This window comes from Emydura macquarii, unplaced genomic scaffold (assembly GCF_026122565.2).
Source record: "Emydura macquarii macquarii isolate MOO-44397 ecotype Brisbane River unplaced genomic scaffold, CSIRO-AGI_Emac_v2 contig_2292, whole genome shotgun sequence".
Taxonomy (NCBI): Eukaryota; Metazoa; Chordata; order Testudines; family Chelidae; genus Emydura; species Emydura macquarii.
In genome coordinates, this window is record NW_027132429.1 from 2,283,969 (window position 1) to 2,302,510 (window position 18,542).

General features: G+C 60.7%; 2 protein-coding genes across 6 annotated transcripts; both read left to right on the top strand.

The window, feature by feature from the left end:
- The first annotated feature begins 1,036 nt into the window (after positions 1-1,036).
- On the top strand, positions 1,037-3,682 carry RLN3 (relaxin 3). Its single transcript, XM_067560610.1, is given in 3 exon segments — positions 1,037-1,551; positions 3,418-3,585; positions 3,588-3,682. Coding segments are annotated over 3 exon segments (423 nt in total). The 5' UTR covers positions 1,037-1,391.
- A 5,130-nt stretch (positions 3,683-8,812) lies between these two features.
- On the top strand, positions 8,813-18,294 carry IL27RA (interleukin 27 receptor subunit alpha). Of its 5 annotated transcripts, XM_067560518.1 has the most exons (14): positions 8,814-9,021; positions 9,948-10,080; positions 10,261-10,421; positions 10,775-10,923; positions 11,592-11,745; positions 12,296-12,375; positions 12,779-12,977; positions 13,246-13,446; positions 13,942-14,043; positions 14,210-14,371; positions 14,762-14,890; positions 15,688-15,778; positions 16,440-16,527; positions 16,863-17,316. In XM_067560518.1, exons 1-14 carry the CDS (start codon positions 8,955-8,957, stop codon positions 17,169-17,171), a joined length of 2,025 nt encoding a protein of 674 aa, XP_067416619.1. In that variant the 5' UTR covers positions 8,814-8,954; the 3' UTR covers positions 17,172-17,316. The 5 variants fall into 5 exon arrangements, with proteins under 5 accessions (XP_067416620.1, XP_067416619.1, XP_067416617.1 ...); XM_067560516.1 differs by lacking the exon at positions 15,688-15,778 and having other exon boundaries at positions 8,816-9,021; positions 10,205-10,421; positions 16,863-18,294; XM_067560514.1 differs by lacking the exon at positions 15,688-15,778 and having other exon boundaries at positions 8,817-9,021; positions 16,863-18,294.
- Positions 18,295-18,542: the final 248 nt, after the last annotated feature.

Genomic DNA, 18,542 nt, shown 5'->3' on the forward strand with positions numbered 1-18,542 from the left:
GTGATCAGAATCCGTCTGCAGCTCTTGCGGCACGCGCCTTTAAAAACAGACTCCCAGGTGGATGTTAAAATCCAAGGCCCTTGCTGTAGGGGTTGGGGGAGGAGGAGTGTTTGCCCCTCTGACCAAAGTTCTCAGGCCCCAATACTGAGGGACGGTGTTGCTTGGTGAAATGCACACGAACGTGGGGGAAGTAGCACTGCAATCCTAGCTCCTGCATCTCCAGAGAATCAGAAACTTTATGGGGGACGCGGTGGCGCTCTTCCTCCCCAGCACAGGCAGGCGTCTCTCAGGGAGCGGGGGGAGCAGTCTCGAGTTTAATGGAAATGGGATAGTTGTCATCTGGCAGGGCAGGGGCCACGCTCCAGCCGGGGTTATCTGTGCACCGCAGGCAGGCAGGCAGGCTGGCATTTGCTGCGCGGCCCAAGGCCTCTTGTGTCGGAGGAGGCAGGAGATAAGCAAAGGTCACTGTTGCTCCGGCTGTCTGGGGCGATGCGAGAATGCTGATGCGCTTGCGGGGAAAGCTGGGAAGGAACGAGATTGCTGAGGGCAATCAATAGAGTGAGGGGAGGGGGGTTCCTACCCCGCTGCCTAGAGAGCCCCCCGGCTGGGATTGCCTCACAACCAGCTTTCTTCCAACGTTCCCTATGGCCCGTTGGCCACCCACGGGGCCAAGGGGAAACGCTAGGTCCCCATAACGATGCCGGGGATGGACAGGGCAAAGCAGACACCCAGGACTCCCGGGTCTGTGCTCAGCTCTACTGCGGACTGGCTGTGACACCGCTCTGTGCCTCAGTTCCCACCCCCCCCCCCAACCCCCCATGGTAAAGTGAAACTAAAGATCCTTGTGGGCCTCACAAAGGGTGGGAGAATCCAGTCCAAGGGAGCGGGACCCGCGGGAGCTTCCGCCCTTCCCGGCAGCGCTGCGTGGGCAGCTCCAGGAAGCAAACTGGCCTCGTTCATCGTGGGGGTGGGGGAATAACCGAGGGGTTTGAATGGATGATCCATGCATGGAGGGGGGAGAGGTGTGTGTGGGGGGGGGGGGGGCGGGAATGGCAGGGGCCGCCTCTGACTCACAGCAGCCGTCTGTCTTTCTGCCGTGTGGCATGGCGATAAGCAGCAAAAGGTTATCAGCGTCTCGCTCCCTGGCACCCAGGGCTGATGTCCCCCTGCCCTCCCCGCGCCCAGGGAAAGGTCTCTCTGTGCCACGCCAGTGAGTCGCCCAGCTGATGGGGGAGATGGCGCCGATGGGCAAAGGCCACCCTTTGTGCTCTGTCGGAGGGGCTCGCCGGGGGGAGTGGGGGCCGGATGGTATAAAGGGGGCCGCCCTGGGACTCAGGCGACAGCTCTGAGCTCGCCTGGCCTTGGTGTCCATCTCGCCGCCCCAGGCAGCCATGCAGAAGCTCCTCCTGGCGCTGGCTTTCGGGGCGCTGGCCTCGGAGCTGAGGCTGGGGGCCGAGGGCCGGAACCCACCCTACGGCCTCAAGCTGTGCGGAAGGGAGTTCATCCGGGCCGTCATCTTCACCTGCGGGGGCTCCCGCTGGAGACGGGCAGGTGAGACGAGGGCCTGGGGGGGAGGGGAAGGAGCGTGGCTCTTGGGTACCCGAGGGGAGGGGAGTGGGAGCTGCGCATCAGGACTCCTGGGTTCTGTTCTTGGCCCTGAGAGAGAAGCGGGGTGTGGGGGGTCAGGACTGCTGGGTTCCATTCCATGCTCTGCTACTGACTTGCAACGCGACCTCTTGTCTCATCACTGCCCCGCTCTGTGCCTCAGTTTCCCTATCTGTAAAACAAGGGTACATGTCCATAACTCCCATAAGCCTCCCGGGTGGGGATTGTGAAATGTTGGTAAAGCGTGCCGAGGCTCTGGCGGGGCCGTTATTTGGACACAGTCCAGGAGTGACTAAGTGTCTGCTCCCCCCGGCGCTGCTGGGGTAGCGTGTGGATCACTGCTCAGTCATTAGCAACAGCACAGGGGGCCCGGCACACGCAGAAAGGCAGATGTAGGGTCCCGCATTTGTTCCTCTCCAGCAGATCCCGGCTCAGATCTGCTCCAGTGACAAGTCAAAAGACAATGACAATTTTCTCCCAAGATGCCAACACTTCCTTCCTGTTCCCCCACCACTGGGGGGATCGGTGGGGGGCACAAACCGTACGTGGCCAGGAACCGGTCACCAAGCTGTGCTGGGCTCCGTCAGCCCTGCCCTGCTACACCTGCAGTGAGTGTTAGCGCTGGAGGAAGAGGTTAAAGCGGGGAGTCGATTCCCTACTGCTTCCTCCTTGAAAGAAGCTGGCCTGAGGCCATGCTGCGTGCCAGCCTTTGCCTGGGGAAGGTAGTCTTGGCGTGGGGCTAGTGTTTGATTTGCTACCAGGGACCCGTCCGCTGTTCCCACTGCACGTGCTGCCCTGCCAGAAGGAGGCGGCAGCCGAGTCAAACCCCTCCTGGCTTTTCCACCTCTTGAGGGATGCAGTGGGTTGTTGTGAGCCCTGGAGTGAACCAGACCTTCTCCCTTCTCTAGCAGCAAAGGCTCAGGGGCCGGGATTTAGCTAACGGTGCTTTTCTGGTCGCCCGCCGTAACAATCAGCTCAGCTGTCCAGGACACTACCCCTCCAGGGAACTGCGGGATACGAAGGGTTAGCTTGTGATTAAGGCTTCTATTCCTGGCTCAGCCACTGGCCTGGCTGGGGGACCTTGGGCATGTCCCTTCCCCTCTCTGCGCCTCAGTTTCCCTAGCTGTAAAATGAGGATATGGTTCTGTTCAGAGCTTCAGGGCATGGACTGTCTCTCGCCACATGTCTGCAGCACCTGGCTCAGTGGAGACCCTGCTGTCAGCTGGGGAGGAGGGTTCTTCGCAGCGCCTGGTGTCGTGGGGACTTTGATCTTTTTGTGGGGACAGGGCACATTGTCTGTGCAATGCCCATACAATGGGGCAGGGGGACTCCAAGCTCACACAGGAGGGGGTGTCTAGACAATGACTGGTGTGATGGGGGGCCCCGTTCTTGGGGAGGGGGGTGTCTGTAAAGTACTTGGCATGATGAGGCCTCTAGGTTTTACTTTGACACACCTAACAATACTGCGTAACGACTGACCTACTGGCAGGGTCTCTTGGGTCTTTGGGAGAGAGACGTGCATGTGTCAGAACGAGAAGGCAGAGAGACCGGAATGATGTTAGGTGGGAGCCGTGTGTGGCCACCTCTGCTGGCCGGAATCGGAACAGCTCGTCTGTGTGTCATAGGCCCTATACTGCTAACAGCAAGAGGGAGATTTTCCCTTTAACTCAAGTGGAGAGGTCAGGGCTCCTGGGGCAGGAGAAACTGAGTTCTAGTCTTGCTGCTGACAGGAAGTTGTGACCGGCCTGCCGAGGTCCCCTGTTCTCCCCCCCTGCTCTCTGCACAGTAACCCCTTCCCTCCCATTGCTGCAGGTGACCTCGATATCCTGAGTGGCCCCCCCGCAGGGGAAGACTCCGCAGAAGCCGCCTCCAGCGAGTGGGATGCCAGCCACCTGCCCGGGACACTGCCCCACCGGGAGCTCTCCGACTACCACGAGACGTGGAGAGGAAAACCGAGCCACGGGCTCGCCGAACAAAGCTGGCTTTCGAGCGCCCCGTCCGGGACGTCGTGGCAGGGCTGAGCAGCTCGTGCTGCAAGTGGGGGTGCAGCAAGAGCGAGATCAGCTCCCTGTGCTAGAGGTGGGGGGCTGGGGGGCGGGGAGAGGGGGGCAGGGTTCAGCACACGGTGCTGCACATTGGCGCGAGACCTTCAGGTGGTACTTCAGTGAGACTATAAGGCGTGGGGAAGGAGGGGGCAGTGGTGGACTCCGGGGGCCTGGGGCGTGTTGTGATGGGAGGCTGAGTGTCGATTGGGACAGAATAAGGAACCGGATGAACAAACCTCCCCCTCGTCCCAGTTGTTGTGCCCCCCTCACCCACCTTTCCTCTTCTTGCCGGTCTGTTAAGGGTTAAATAAAAGATCAAATGCAACAACCGGTGTGAGCTGGACTCGGCCCAGGTGCTCTGCGCTGCACGTTCCCGCCTGCTGGAAAACCAGAGCCACTTGGCTGCGTCCGCAGCATCCGATAGCGCCCCTGGAGCTGCCTGCACAGCCAGCATTCCCGTAGCATTCCCGTAGCGCCTGCTGCTGGGCGAGGCCGGAAGCGGTGTAGCTGGTGCCCCAGCCATGCCCCGTCACCCTTCCTGGTGGGAGCCCCCCCGGGGTGAGAATTCCCCAGGTTCCCTTCGGGGGCGTTTGTGTGCCAAGTTCCAGGAATGAGTCTCCTCTTATCGCCCCCTTCCAGTCTGCCCTGGCGATCGATGCAGCAATAGCGAGGGTTGGGCAAGCTAAACAAACATCAGAGGGGCTGGCGGCTCTTCCAGCACCCTGGCCCCGGGACTGACAGCTGGGGGAGGCGGGCGGGGAGGGAGCCCTGATGGTATTTCGCTAAGCTGGGCCGATAGCACAAAACCACTTGCAAGGGACGCGCTCAAGCCCCTGCGTTGGTCCAGCCCCGAGCACAGCGGGGTCCTAGTCTGTGACGGTCACCTAGGCACCACCGTAACACACCCCATAAATCCCCCAGGACCCAGGGGCCCCACGGCCTTTGGCCAGGCTCAGAGAAAAGAGGTTTTCACTTAGCAAAAGGCTTTTCGAGGTAATGAGCAGACATGGGCCCGGGGCAGGACCCCGTGATTTGGAGACTCCAGGGGGTGGGCTGCTAGGTAGATCAAAGAGCTTTAAACTCCTTGGGTCTGATCAACATTGACCCTCCATCAGGTGGTCAGTTACCTTAGTGCTAACCACTGCACCACACTCCCCTCCCAGTGCTGGGAATAGAAGCCAGGAGCCCCGGCTCCCGCCCCTGGCACTGCCCACTCCCCTCCAGAGCTGCGGATAGGAGCCAGGAGTCCGGACTGTCTTTCTTCGCCTACACATCGCCTCTTTGCATTCGCATCTCCTCACGGCAGGATTTTATCGGCTGCCCGCAGTACGCTGTGTGGCACCGATAAGGAACGTCACTTTGTGTTTGGTACAGGAAACGAGAGCTCTGGGCTCAACCGTTCTGCATGTTGCTGTGGGAGAGAGTATGGCCTAGTGGTTAGAGCCGGGGACTTGTGGGTCAGGACACCGGGGTTCTGTCCCCAGCGCTGGGAGAGGAGTGTTCCCTAGCGGATAGATTAGGAGGGGGCACTGGGACGTGGGACCTGTGGACTGTGTTCCTGGCTGTGGGAGGGGAATGTGAGCTAGTGGTTAGAGCTGGAGGGGGGGAGGCCGGGAGTTAGGACTCCTGGCTTCTCTCACAGGCTCTGGGAGAGGCCTGTGGTCTAGTGGTTAGCGTCGGGGCAGGGAAGTGAAAGCCAGGACTGCTGGGTTTTAAACCTGTTGCTGGGAGGGGAGTGAGGTCTAGTGGTTAGAGCAGGGCATAGCTCAGTGTCTAGTGGTTAAAAAACAAAGAAGTGGGTAAAGGAAACCCCTTAGCCCCAGAGAAGCAGGGGGTACCTCTGCCTTGGACTACGCCTGGGGCGGCCAGAAGCCGGGATTCCTCGGCTCTGCCGGGCGCACGGGGCCGGCGCTGGACGGGGGATTCCCAGCGCGGCTGCAGCCTGCCCCCGGCCTGCGCCCCACGGTTAGCGCGGCCGCTAAGCCAACAGCCCCACCCGCCTTCCGGCGCCTGCCGAGCCGAGCCGCCCGGGGATGCTGCGGACCTCGGAAACTCTGACGGGCCCTGTTCCGGCGACTCGGCAGCTGCTTTCAGCGCTCGCGTGTGTGTGTGTCTGTGTCTGGTGCCGCTCGCTCAGCGTGTGTGTGTGTGTGTGGTGCAGCTCGCTCAGCGTGTGTGTGTGTGTCTTGTGCAGCTCGCTCAGCGCGCGCGCGGGTGTGTGTGTGTGTGTGTTTGTGTGTGTGCAACCCAGCGCTTCCTGCCCGGCTGCAGACTCTTTCCTGTTCACTCTCCGCCAGCCGCTTTGTCCCCGCGGCTCGGCTCCACGATGGACGCGGCCGGCGGGCCCCAGGGACCGGCGGCCGGGACCGCCTGAGCCCCTGGCATGCGGGGCTGCTTCCCCCGGCTCCGGCTCCGGCTCCGCTCCCTCTGTTTGATTTTCCTGCTACGTGGGAAACGCGGCCGCCGACTCCGCTTCGAGCCAAATAGGTGCTGGGGTTCGGATGCTGAGTGGAGGCGGGGCGGTGTTGGCTGAGGGGTCAGGATGGGGGGCGGGGGGAGCTGGCCCCGGATCTGGGGGGCTGGAGGGCAGCAATGGCAGGGGCGGGCGGGTACGAGGAAAATCTCTCCGGCTACTCGTTCGCCGGGGCTGTGGCTGGGGGGTCGCAGCGGTCAGCAGGGGAGAAGACGTGGAAAGCCACCGCCGAGTCCAAGGGTCGGGACCCCTGGATCGAATCCCCAGCTCTGGCCAGGGAGTTTGGCCTAGTGGTTAGAGGAGGAGGGGGCTGGAAGCCAGGACACGGGATTCTCACCCTGGCACCAGAAGGGGTGTGGGGTCTACGGGTTAGCGGCAGGGGCGGGGCTGGGAGTCAGGAGTCCTGGGTTCCTATTCCCAGCTCTGGGAGGGGAGTTGGGACCAGTGGTTAGAGCAAAGGGGTTGGACATCAGGTCTCCTGGGTCCTATTCCCAGCTCTGGGAGGGGAGTGGTATCTAGTGGTTAGAAACACAGTGGGCTATGAGTCAGAACTTCGGGATTTTGTTTATCTCTGGCTCTGGGAGGGGAGTGGTATCTAGTGGTTAGAGGAGGGGGGCTGGAAATCAAGGTAATAAAGACAATGACAATTGAAGTCAAGGTTAGTTTTTGCCACGAGATCACATTGATCCAAAAACGTAACGGGATTGCAAACCGCGGGATCGGACACTTATATGGAAAGAGAGCATCCAAGGGGTGAATCCTAGCCCTAGGGAAGCCAACGGGCATTTTGCCCAAGGGATTTATAAACTTCCAGCTTCTGGGCAGAAGCCGATAAGGGGTCAGGAAGGACCTTTCCTTTGGGCCAGCGATCCCCCCTCTGCAGGGTTCTGAAACCGTCCTCTGGAACAGCTGGTGCCAAGCACTGTTGGGGGTGGGACACGGGCTAGATGGACCTTGCTGCTGATCCAGATCGATGTGCTCTCTGTGTGAGAGAGAGAACCGAGGCTGTGAAGAGGTGCACGCTGAGGCTCTGCGCCTCCTTTGTTCTTCCCCGTGTCATTTGTTTCCCTTCAAACTCCCCCCCTTTCTTTCTTTTTATTTTGTTCTGCTCTTTTATTTATTTTTGGCTTTAGAAATGTAGAGCTCGCCTCCATCTTACAGCTTTGTCCTGCCACCCGTCAACGTGGAATCTGGGCAATAGCAAAGTCCCAAGTGGATTTCACGATGTTTCCGGCCCTTCCCCTTTTGGGAGGGTCAAATCTCTCTGTGGGTTGGAGTTTGTGGACTTGATTTTTATTCTTTTCCTTTAGTTATTGGGAGCAGTTTAAGACTTCTTGTCTCCCCTGCTATTTCCTCCCCCATCCTCCCGTGAGAAGATTCTGTGGGTGACTGGAGAGCCTGTGCTCCCAGAGATGCTGATGAACCGAGAGGGGAAAATGCTGAGTTGTTTATTTAAATAGTGCCTATCTGGGTTAAACCCTGCAATTAAATAATAATAGTTAATAATGAATCCCTAGCTTTTATATAGTGCTTCTCATCAAAATGGGCATGGCACACGTTAAATGGATTAAAAACTGGCTAACTGATAGTTCTCAAAATGTAGGCGCAGAATCAGAATCAAGCAGTTGTGTTTCTAGCCTCCAGCAGGGATCTGCTCTTAGCCCTGTGTTATTTAACATTTTTATTAACGATCGGGAAGAAAACCAAGTCATCACTGATAAAGTTTGCCCATGACTCAGAAATTGGAGGAAAGGTAAATAACAGAGCGGACAGGTCACTGATTCACGGCAATCTGGATCGCTTGGTAAACTGGGGGAAGCAAGCAAGATGCCTTTTTAAACGGCCCGATGTAGCTGTTACATTTCAGAACAAAGAATGTTGACCATACTTGCGGGATGGGGGACTGTCCCCTGGGAAGCTGGGACTCTGAAAAGATTTGGGGAGTCATAGGGGATAATGGGATCCTGGGGTGCATGAACAGGGGAATCTCGAGGAGGAGCAGAGAGATTATTGTACCTCTATTTGCACTGGTGCGACCGTCCGCTGCCGGAATCCTGGGTCCAGTTCCGGTGCCCACGATTCAGGAAGGATGGTGATAAACTGGAGACAGGGTCAGAGAAGAGCTGTGAGTCTGATTAAAGGGTTAGAAAACCCGCCTTTGAGGAGCTCAAATCTATTTAGCTGAACAGAGAGAAGGTGAAGGGGCGATCTGATCCCAATCGGTCCGTACCTGTACTATTGGATAACGGGCTTTTCAGTCTAGCGGACCAAGGTCTAACAAGATCCATGGGCTGCAAGTTGAAACTAGATACATTCAGACTGGAAATACGGCATGTTTTTTTAACACTGAGGGCGATTAATCAGTGGAACAACTTACCATGGGGGGTGACACATTCTCCATCACTGACAATTTTTAGATCAGGGTGGGATGTGTTTCTAAAAGCTCTGCTCTAGGAGTCGCTTTGGGGGATGTTCTCCGGCTGGTGTTATCCAGGAGGTCAGAGCACAGGAGCACAATGGTCCCATCTGGCCTGGGACCCTGTGAATCAGTAGCTTTCCCAGCACTTCCCACGGGAACCCAGGATCACTAGCCCCGTTTTACAGCTGGGGGATCTGTAAATTAAAGGCGGAGGGAGCGGCATTTCTGAGACCTCCCAGGGGACCGCCAGCAAAAGCAGAGGCCAGACAGGGTGCGCTAAGGCATGTGCCCACCACTGGGAGTCTCAGCTACCGGCTGGGACGTGGGAGGCACTCACCGGTGTACGCACCCCGGCTCCTTGCTTCCTAGGTGGCTAACCAGGTGCCTCTGATCCCCACGGGGGGCTGAAGCCATGAGGCAGAGGTGGAGGGAAGCGTGCCTCTTGCTGCTGGCGCTGCAGACCCTTGGCTTTCAAGAAGGTGAGAGCTCCATGTCCATTTCCCACCACTCCCAAGTCCTGATTCTGATTTCGTTCACACGGGGGTAAATCAGGAGTGGCTCCTTAAGCGTCTATTGCTGGGCATGGATGGAAAGCCAATCCGGGTGCTGTCAGCGTCGGACCCCTGCTCTCTCTGAGGCTCAGGTCCCGGCCCCACCAGGCTGCAGCTGCCCCAATGGACCGCGACAGCCTCCCCGCGCACGCGCGCACACGCACACACACACACACACACACACTCCCTGCAGCACCCTGACTTTCCCATCCAGGGATCCGGCTGGCTCAGCATGGGAGCTCTACTGAGCGGTTGGAAACACAGTAAAAGAGGATCTAGGTTAGCCCCACAAGCAGACACCCCCTCCCTGCCCCCGGCCATGCTACACTCGGCGCGCTGGCGCTCTGTGGTTTGTAACCGTTTGGCTTGGTGGAACGCTTGTGGTGTGGGCAGGAGACACGACAGAGGCTTCTGCTCCTGCCATCTCTGCTGCTAACCTCGCTGGGGCCAGCGCGAGGCGCGGAGCTGCGGCTGCTGCAGACAGATGAGGGGAAGGCTCAGCGGGCCCGCCCGGGCCTCCCCTCCCCGCCAGAGGACAGAGCCCTAGACCTGTTGTGCTCTGCAGGAAGTGCTGAGCGGGGTGAAAGCACGGGTGGGGCATCTTACCGGAGCCTGAGTGACTGTCTGCAAACTGGTGCTCGGGGCAGGGGCTCAGAACCCTGGGTTCTATCCCCAGGCCTGGGGCTGGAGTGGGATTTCATGGTTAGATCTGGGGCACTGGGCCTCAGGATTCCTGGGTTCTTTTCCCAGCTCTGGGCAGGGGAGGAGCAGGGACTGGGAGGCAGGGTGTGATCGATGCATCCAGCCCCCCGGCCTCCTCAGACAGCTGCAGGCTGACGTTTGCTTAGCTACAGGTGACCCAGAGACGCCCCAGGGGCTGGCATGTTACCAGATGGGCCCCACCGGGGGCATGAATTGCTCGTGGCCCAGCAGGACGGGCTCGGGTGCCAACACCACCTACACCCTCCACTACCAGAGCCTGAAGTTGTGAGTATAACACCACCCACTGCTCATCCAGCCCCCGGCTCCCAGAACAGCCCCTGGGCAGGGAGTGGGGCCTAGAGGTTAGAGCAGGGGGCTGAGGGGCCGGACTTCTTGGTTGTATTCCCAGCTCTGCGCTCTCGTACGATCTGGCTCCTCAGTTTATTCCCGGATTTCCTCTGACAGCAAACGCAACCAGACCCGGAGTTTCCAGGCCCCGGCTGGCCAGAGCTGGGTGGCGATTGGAAGAAGCGACCTGACGCACAGCGAGCGCTATGATGTGTGGCTGGAGACTGGTGACGGGACCCAGCTCAGGCCAAGGCTAACTCTGACCCTGGATGAGAGAGGTAAGCCAGGCAGGGTCAGGGCGGGGAGACACCACTGCCGGGCACCAGACATCCCAGCCCAGCTCCTCCCCTGCCCCTAGGAGCAAATGGTGGGGGGCAGGGTGGGGAGCTGGGGGAGGAGGGGCTGGGGGTCAGGCTGTCGGGCCCCATTGGGATTTTGTGTTAATTTCGTCTAGCTTCTTTCCAAGGAAAATCCTCTGGAAATGGACCAGTGGTTAGATCGGGTGGGGCTGGGAGTCAGGACTTCTGGGTCCTATTCCCAGGGGTGGGAGGGGAGCGTGGTTAGAGATAGGGGGCCTGGGAGACAGGTCTCTTGGCTCCTACTTTCCCTTTCTCCATTGTGTTGGTTCCAGTGAAGCCCGATCCCCCTGAACTGGGCCTAGTGGACGTCACCCCTGTGGTCACTGTGAGCTGGACAAACCCCGGCTGGCCCCAGCATTCCTCCAGCAGCCTGGCCTGCGACCTTCGCTACCGGATGTCTGGGGCCTCCAGCTGGATCAAGGTGAGTCTGCGTGCCAGGACTGCAAGGTGTGGGCGTGGGGGGAAAGGGCGTCCGCTGGGATAGCAGCCTTCTACTGCTGCTAGATAAGAGAGTTCCTCCTTCAGCTCAAGTGGTGGAGGCCTGCATGCTAGTGCTAGCGTCCTGGGTTCGGATCCTGCTCACAACACAGCAGGGCCTGTTACACCCTCCCCTCCCCCCCTACTGGGAGTGGTGATAGAATGACAGGTCCTGACTCCCAGTTACGCTTAGGCCTCGCAAGCCCTTATACTGGGAGGCTGTGGCCGCTTGAGAATCCCTCCTGCGCCGGGGCCTCTCTGGCTCGGATGGAGCCCGGTACAGCCAAAGATCACCCTGTCAGCCAATGAGTCTTGATCGTCTGGGCGGCACAGCTCAGGGGCCTGCCAATGCAACATGAGACACCCCGCCCCCCCAGGAGTCCTGATTTCCAGCCTCCCTTTCTCCCTGCTCGAACCACTGGGCCCCACTCCCCTTCCAGAGCTGGGGACAGAACCCAGGAGTCCTGACTCCCAGACCCACCCCCCATCCTAACCACTAGACGTCACTCCCCGCCCAGATCTTCCACCTGGCTCCCCAGAGCCCTGCAGTCCCCCCCCCCCCCGCCCTCGTTAGGGCGTCCCCATCGCTCTTGGTGCTGTTATCCCTGGCAGGTGCAAGAGGATGACGTTGAGCCCAGCAGCTATGAGTTCTCCAGCCTGGAGCCATTCACCGCCTACGAGGTGCAGGCGCGCTGTATCCCTAACGACCGGAAGGGCGTCTGGAGCAACTGGAGCCCATCCCTGGCCTTCCAGACCCCTGAGGCTGGTACGCGAGGCCCTGAGCTCACTGGAGCAAAACACCTGCCCCGCGGAGGAGAGTCAGATGTGGTGTAGTCAGTACGGAGGCAACCGTCAGGACTCCTGGGTTCTATTCCCAGCTATGGGAGAGGAGGGGTGTCTAGTGGTTGGAACAGGGGGCTGGGAGCCAGGACTCCTTGGTTCTATTCCCAGCTCTGGGCGGGGAATGGGGTCTAGTAATGGGAGAGGAAGAGGAAGATGAAAGAACTGAGTGTCAGGCTTTCTGGGTTCCAATCCTGACTCTGCCACTGACTTGCAGTGTGTCCTTGAGCAGGTCACTCCTCAACGACTCCGTGCCTCAGTTTCCCTCTCCGTTAAACCGGGATAACTCTTGAGTGTCCCCCTGCAATGCTAAATGCAGAGGCCTGCCCTGGGCAGTCAGGGGAATGCCCCTCTCAGAAAAGGGGCCCGGTGCCTTCCTGGCTCCGGAGAGCCCCCGTCGTACCCTGTACACCCTCCCTGCCCTGGAGCGACCCCAGCTTCTTCTCTGATGCCGCGGCCTCCTCTGTTGCCCTTAGCCCCGGTGGGCCTGGTGGATGTGTGGCGAGCGGCCAGCCACCCTGGGTCCGGAGAGCCCAGCCTGCTGCTGCTGTGGAAGGTGAGCGGCCCAGGGAACAAAGGGGTCGGGGGCTGCAGGAATCTTTGCTTCCCCCTCCCCAACGGTGCCGGGGGTCCAGTCCCATTGGATAAGCTCCACTGTCACATGACTAGGGGTGTGTGTCCCAATGTTCTGGCTTAATTCTGATTGGCTTCCCCTTCTGGACACGCCCTTCGCCTCCACTTCCTGTCCTAAACTGATGGGCCACGTGTCTGCACAGCTGCTAAGCCATGGCCACGTCCCACCCCAGAGGTGGCTGCATTGCAGGGGTGGCCAAGGTGACGCCTAGGCACCAGGGGGCCGAGCTGGGGCAAGCACAAGGGGCAGCTCCATCCGGGGGGCGGGAGTGAGGGGATGGGATACTCATCCGTTTGCTTTAACCCTTTGCTGGATTCCCTCCCAGCCACTTGATCCCAGGGCAGCCAGGGGCGTCATTCGCAGCTACAGCATCACGCTCCGGGCGGGCAGCGACGGCACCGACAGCCGCCTGGAGTCCCCCTGCTGCCGCGCCAGCCTCCCCTCCAGCACCACCCACGTCTGGATCTCGGCAAACAACCACGTCGGGCGGACGCAGCCTGCCAACCTCAGCTGGGAGCAGCAGGGTAGGACAGCGCGGGCGGGGCGGGGGCGGCTGGCCAGATTGAGGCTCACGCCCCCGGCAGGAGGAAGGCTCCCTGCCCCATTCCCTGCCCCCTGAGCCAGCCAGTCCCCTGCCCCAGGGTCACACCCCCTAGAGGGGAAGGGCCCCGAGTCCCATTCCCGGCAGCGCTAGCAACGAGACAGCATCCCTAACTCGGCGCAGGAGGTCCCCAGAGAACCACTGCCCTAGGGGGAGCTGCGCCCTGTGATGGGTCATGTGGATTCCCCTAGATCTGCCCGCCCCGGAGGGGATCCGGGCTGCGGCCGAGCAGGGGCAGGCTCTCCGCGTCACCTGGGAGCCCGGCAAGGACCCGCGGGAAGGGGAGGCCCCGGAGTACCTGGTGGAGTGGGTCAAGGAGTGCAGCGGCTCGAAGGCGGCGTCGCTGAGCTGGGTGCGCAGGCCAGCGGGTGCCCGCAGCGCCCTGCTGACAGGTACGGGGGGAGCCCAGCTGCGGAGACCTCTGAATGCTGCAGCGTGGGGGGCCAGGGGCTGCTTCGCCCTGCCCCGATCCTGACCCTCTGCTGGGAAAACAAAGGGCCTGAGCAACTTTCAGGCCCTGTGCATGTATGAGTGGGATCTAGTGGTTAGAGCCGGGGGGGGAGGGGGAGGGCCTGGGAGCCAGGACTTCTGGGTTCTATTGCTGGCTCTGGGTGGGGACTGGGGTCAGTCTACGGGCGAGAGGGGGGAGGGCTGGGAGTCAGCTCCCGGGCTCCTGCACAAAATTGCTGGATGCCTCAGTTTCCCCATTTGTAAGGTGAGACTCGGACTCCTGCTGCCCCAAGGCCAGGGAGGGGAGGCCGGGGTTGTGGGGCTAGGTGGTGACGTGCCCGAGAAGGGCAGGGAGTTTCTGCTTTGTGCTTCTAAGCCAGGACAGGGCAGTATCCCCCCGGGGACTGACCCCATCTCCCTTCGCTCCCCTGCCCCAGGCGACTTCAGGCCACAGGTGCCGTACCAGGTCCGGGTGTACGGGCTGTATCCCCAGGGCTTCGGTGCATCGGCCCCTGTCCGAGCCTACGCCCAGGAAGGAGGTAGGTGCACAGCCCTTGTCCTGCCTGGACTGGCCGAAGTTGGGTGGGAGCTGGGTGGATGGATTGAGGGCCCAGCCGGGATCTGGGGCTGGCGGGAGCTCGGAGGTGAGGGAGGAATGGGTCCCGCTGGCTGTCACTCACAGCCCATTCCCGCTCCTCTCCCCAGTGCCATCGGCAGGGCCCCGGGGCCTGCAGGATCGTAGCGTCTCCAAGATAGCATCCATCATCTCCTGGGAGGAGATCCCCCTGGCGCAGCGCAACGGGCACATCACCCACTACACCCTCTACCTTGAGACGCCCACGGGGAGCCGGCAGACCTACGGGCCCAGTAAGTGCCACCCCGGGGACCTGGGGTCCCTCCCCATGGGTCCGCGGGGCTGTGGGAACAGGCAACACCCCGGCAGCATGGGCCTGGTGGGAACTGAGCCGATATCGTAGGTGGGGCAGCGGCCGGAGTTGAGCCTGGGGGTCTCCGAGCTAAAGGAGTTCCTCCCTCTGCTGGCAGAAGTAGTGAGACTTTTATCCTGTATGTAGAGGGGGTGCTAGTGAAGACAGGAACTGAGCCAAGCCTTGGGAGTGGAGAAGGGGCACTAGCCTCAGACAGGAAGGCCAGCTGTCCCGTCCCCTGCGCTCTGAGTCGGGAGAGGAGGGGCTGGGGGCCATAGGGACGCGGAGACCTCCGGCCTCCTGGCTCACGTGTGTCTCGTCCCCTGTGCAGTCGCTGCTACAGAGACAAGCTACAACCTCTCGGATCTGGAGCCCGGGACCTCCTACCAGCTCTGGATGACAGGCTCCACCTCAGCTGGGGAAGGAAACGCCAGCTCCATCCACCTCTTCCACATGCCAGGTGGGAACGCCACTGCCCCCAGGCTGCCGTCTGCTGGGGACGCATGGGCTAAGCGAGGTCAGGGGGTTGGTGCTTGGGTGGGAGACCCGGGAACGCCAGGGCGTGGGGTGCTATCCCCACACAGTCGGTGCTGCCCCCAGCGTGGGGCTAGCGTGCACTGTGCTGCAGGATGCGGACTCCCGGGCCGGGCTAAGGGGCGCTGTCTGAGCCCCTGACCACTTGTGATCTTTAAAGATCCCAAGGTGTTTTTTGCAAGACTCAGGGTGGGGTCAGCTGCAGTGTCTCAGCCAAACTCATCAGCTGTTCATCAGCCCCCGCGCCTCACCCCAGAGGCAGGTGCATCTTAGCACCAGCTGGAAGATCCCTGTGTAAACAGTGGCCATGCCCCACCCCAGAGACAGCTGCATCTCAGCGCTGGCAGAGCAATCTCCACGCATCGTTGCTGGGGGCCACCGAGCAGCTCTCGTGTTCCATCCCAGAGGTGGCTGCCTTTGAGTGCAACCCCCATACCTCGCTATTTGTTTAGTGCTTCGGGATCCTCAAAGGAAAGGATCCGGGACGTTCCAGTAGCCACGTCCTTCCTTGCTGAGTCTTCATCTCACTCTATGCCCCTGCAGCATGCGGGCGAGGGCACCAGTGTGCGTGGCTCAGATCCCATTGTAGAGGTACCATGTTAGGGGTTGGGTGGACCCTGCCCTCTCTGGGCCGCGCTTCGCTCTCCCCTCCAGGTGGGGGGCAGGGAGTGCCCGCCGGGGGAGATCTAGGGACAGAGTCACACATGCTTCTCCTCCCTGCAGATTCCCACTGGGAGGCTGTCCTGGCTTCCCTCTTGACAGTGGGTTTCCTCCTTGTCCTGGCCTGCATCGTGGGAGTTGTCCTGCATGCGAAGTAAGAATGCTGGTCGGGGAGGGGAGTGGGGTACCCTGGATGGCTGTGAGCCCCCCCGGGACCTAAGTCACCCTGGAGGTTATTTTTAACCCTTAGGGTGCCCACACCGTGCCATGCTCTGCTCGCCGCCCCCTCCCCCCCCCCCAGCGGGACACACAGAGCCAGACGTCATTTTTCAGCGGAACCATTTTTTGGTGAAAAATGCAGAGTCCGCGACGCCAGCGTGCTCGGCGAATTCGGGGCTGTTCTGCCGTGTGGCACATCGCGAACAATCCCCGCCCCACAATGTTAAGGTGTTGAAATATTTCCACTTTTTCAGCCCAAAGCAACTTGTTGTTGAGAAACATCCTTCTGGTTCTTTGGGAGCAAACGCAGCAACGTTCAAAAGACGCTCGACAGGCAATCGAGACGTTTCGTTTCGCCCCGAATGGTGGTTTTCAGCCCCACACGATGGGGGGCGGAGGGGCTGTTTTGACTTCGCAGTCAGTCGAAACTGTAGAAGAATTTCAGTTTCAACCTGAAACGTTTTTTCGATTGGTTTTTTTTTTGGAATTGCCAGAGAGCTGAAAACTCCCTGGCTGGCAATGTCCGTACCTCGTCGCTGCCACCCTCCCCGGGCTTTCGCCTGGCTCTTAAAAATCCTCCCGCCTCTCGCCTGCAGGCTGCTCACCCTGTGCCAGAAGGTGCTGCCCCGATGGTGCTGGGAGAAGGTCCCGGATCCGGTCCACAGCAGGATCATGCTGCACGAGGTAGACAGGGTGAGATGGGGGGGGTCCGGCTTAGGAACCGTGACCAGTCCCCGTTCTCCGCACTGGGGCCACGGGAGGCAGGTCAGACGAGAAGGAATCGAGTCAGGCCTGGACAACCAGTGTTTGGGGAATAGGGTGTAGTGGTTAGAGCAGGGGGTATTGGCAGCCAGGACTCCTGGGTTCTGTCCCCAGCTCTGGGAGGGGAGTGGGGTCTACTGGTTAGCATGGCGGGGGCAACTGGGAGCCAGGACTCCTGGGTTCCATGCCCAGCTTTGGCAGGGAACTCCCGGTCGCTAGGGTGTCAGATGGCTGCTCTCATGCTGTGTTTTCGCCAGGATCCCCACAACTGCATGGGGCCTTTGGTGCAGAGCCAAGCCGCGGAGGAGCCCCCCATCACTCAGTTCGATATCAGGGAGCCAGCAGAGCACAAGAATCAGGGCTACTCAACTCTGTCCCAGCTGGAGTCTCTCCCGCCCGCCCTGCCCCACCGTGAGGGGGCCGACGACGGGCCCAGGACAGAGGAGCTGGGGACAGGCAGCTCCACGCTGGAGGAGGAGCAGGGAGAGCCGACACCGACACCCGTCATTTCCGGCTACGAGAAACATTTCATGCCCACCCTGGAGGAGGTGCTGGGACTGGCCTGAGGGCAGCGGCTGGGGGAGAACGTCCAGTCCCACGTGGCTCTGCCCCAGACGCTGCAGGACCCAGCCGGGACTGCCTGGCTTTCGGGACCAGAGACTGGGACGCAGGGCCTTTCCCTGTAGGGGATGCCCTCTCCGAGCGCAGGTCGGGACACTCTGGCTCACAGGGGCAGGGAATGGGACATGGACCCTGCCTCTCTAAGCCGCGCCGCGCCCAGCCGGCCTTAATTCTGCAGGGACCAAGCTGTTCCTGCCCGGTGGACTGAGTTTGCTGGTAGAATGGATCCCTCTTCGACAACCTCCTCCCCTCCGTAGCGGACAGGCCAAAGACTGACTGGCCCATGGAGCGTGAGTGCCTCTCTGGCCTCTCAGCACCCTTTGCTCTAACCACTAAACCCCACTCCCCTTCCAGAGCGGGGGCTAGAACCCAGGAGTCCTGACACCCATCCCTCCCGCTCCAACCACTAGACCCCACCCTCATCCCAGAGCTTGTGGGAGACTCCAGACCCCCCCCTCCCCATCTAAGCGCCAGCAGCCCATCACCTTGGTATCAGGGCCCGCTTAGTTTCCCTCTTCCACCGGCTGCCTTTCTCCCGTACTCCAGGCCTGCTCTCGCTCTGAGCTGCGCAAAGGCTGCGCTGTGTTTGTGTACTGACACGTATACGTATTCTTTTAACCGCGGCGCCCGGCCTCGCGTTGCGTGGGGGCAAACAAAGCAGGGGCTTTCAGGGCTCTCGAAGGGCCTGTCGCGCGGTGACTGGCCCCTTTAAGGCAGGGCAGGGCCGGGTGTGCCTGTGATCAGCTGCCTCCCACCTGGGGTTAAGAGGCGGCCAGGGGAGGTGCGGCAGCCAGTGCCGGGAGACTGAGCCGGTGGGCTGCGGTGTGGGTAGAGGAGTCAGAGGACGGGTCCGGTCGGGTGCAGACTGGTGAGGGGAACGCTGGCCTGGAACCCGCGTGCTGAGGGACTCAGCTGGATGCCCCAGGAGGTGAGGTCCCTGCGGAGGGGAACGGGAAATGATGGTTTATTTACCGGGGCACTGGGGAGCCTGGTTTTACCAGCTGAGCTCTCCAGATCAGTGTCCATGTCCGTGAATAAATGAGGCCCAGAGGTGGGCCGTTGAACTGAGCAGCCAGAGAGCCAGGGTTCTCTTTATGGCTGGACTGAGGGGACATCTGCCATGCGGGGTCGCCGTCTTATGGGGTCCGGCCCCTGTAGCACCTCACGGCTGCTAAGGAATTGTGCCTCACATCGACTGCCTGGGAGGGAGGGGTCCTTTGCCCCATTTTATGGATGGGGAAACTGAGGCACGGAGGAGCAAAGTGACTTGGCTACGGTCACACAGTAAGCAGTCGCAGAACCGGGAGTAGGACCCA

Excerpts from the sequence above, each read along its gene's own strand:
- IL27RA (XM_067560514.1), top strand. The coding sequence starts at position 8,955 with ATGAGGCAGAGGTGGAGGGAAGCGTGCCTCTTGCTGCTGGCGCTGCAG. Across the intron at positions 9,022-9,947 it reads GACCCTTGGCTTTCAAGAAG|GTGACCCAGAGACGCCCCAG; the intron begins GTGAGAGCTCCA and ends GCTTAGCTACAG. Across the intron at positions 14,372-14,761 it reads CCGGCAGACCTACGGGCCCA|TCGCTGCTACAGAGACAAGC; the intron begins GTAAGTGCCACC and ends TCCCCTGTGCAG.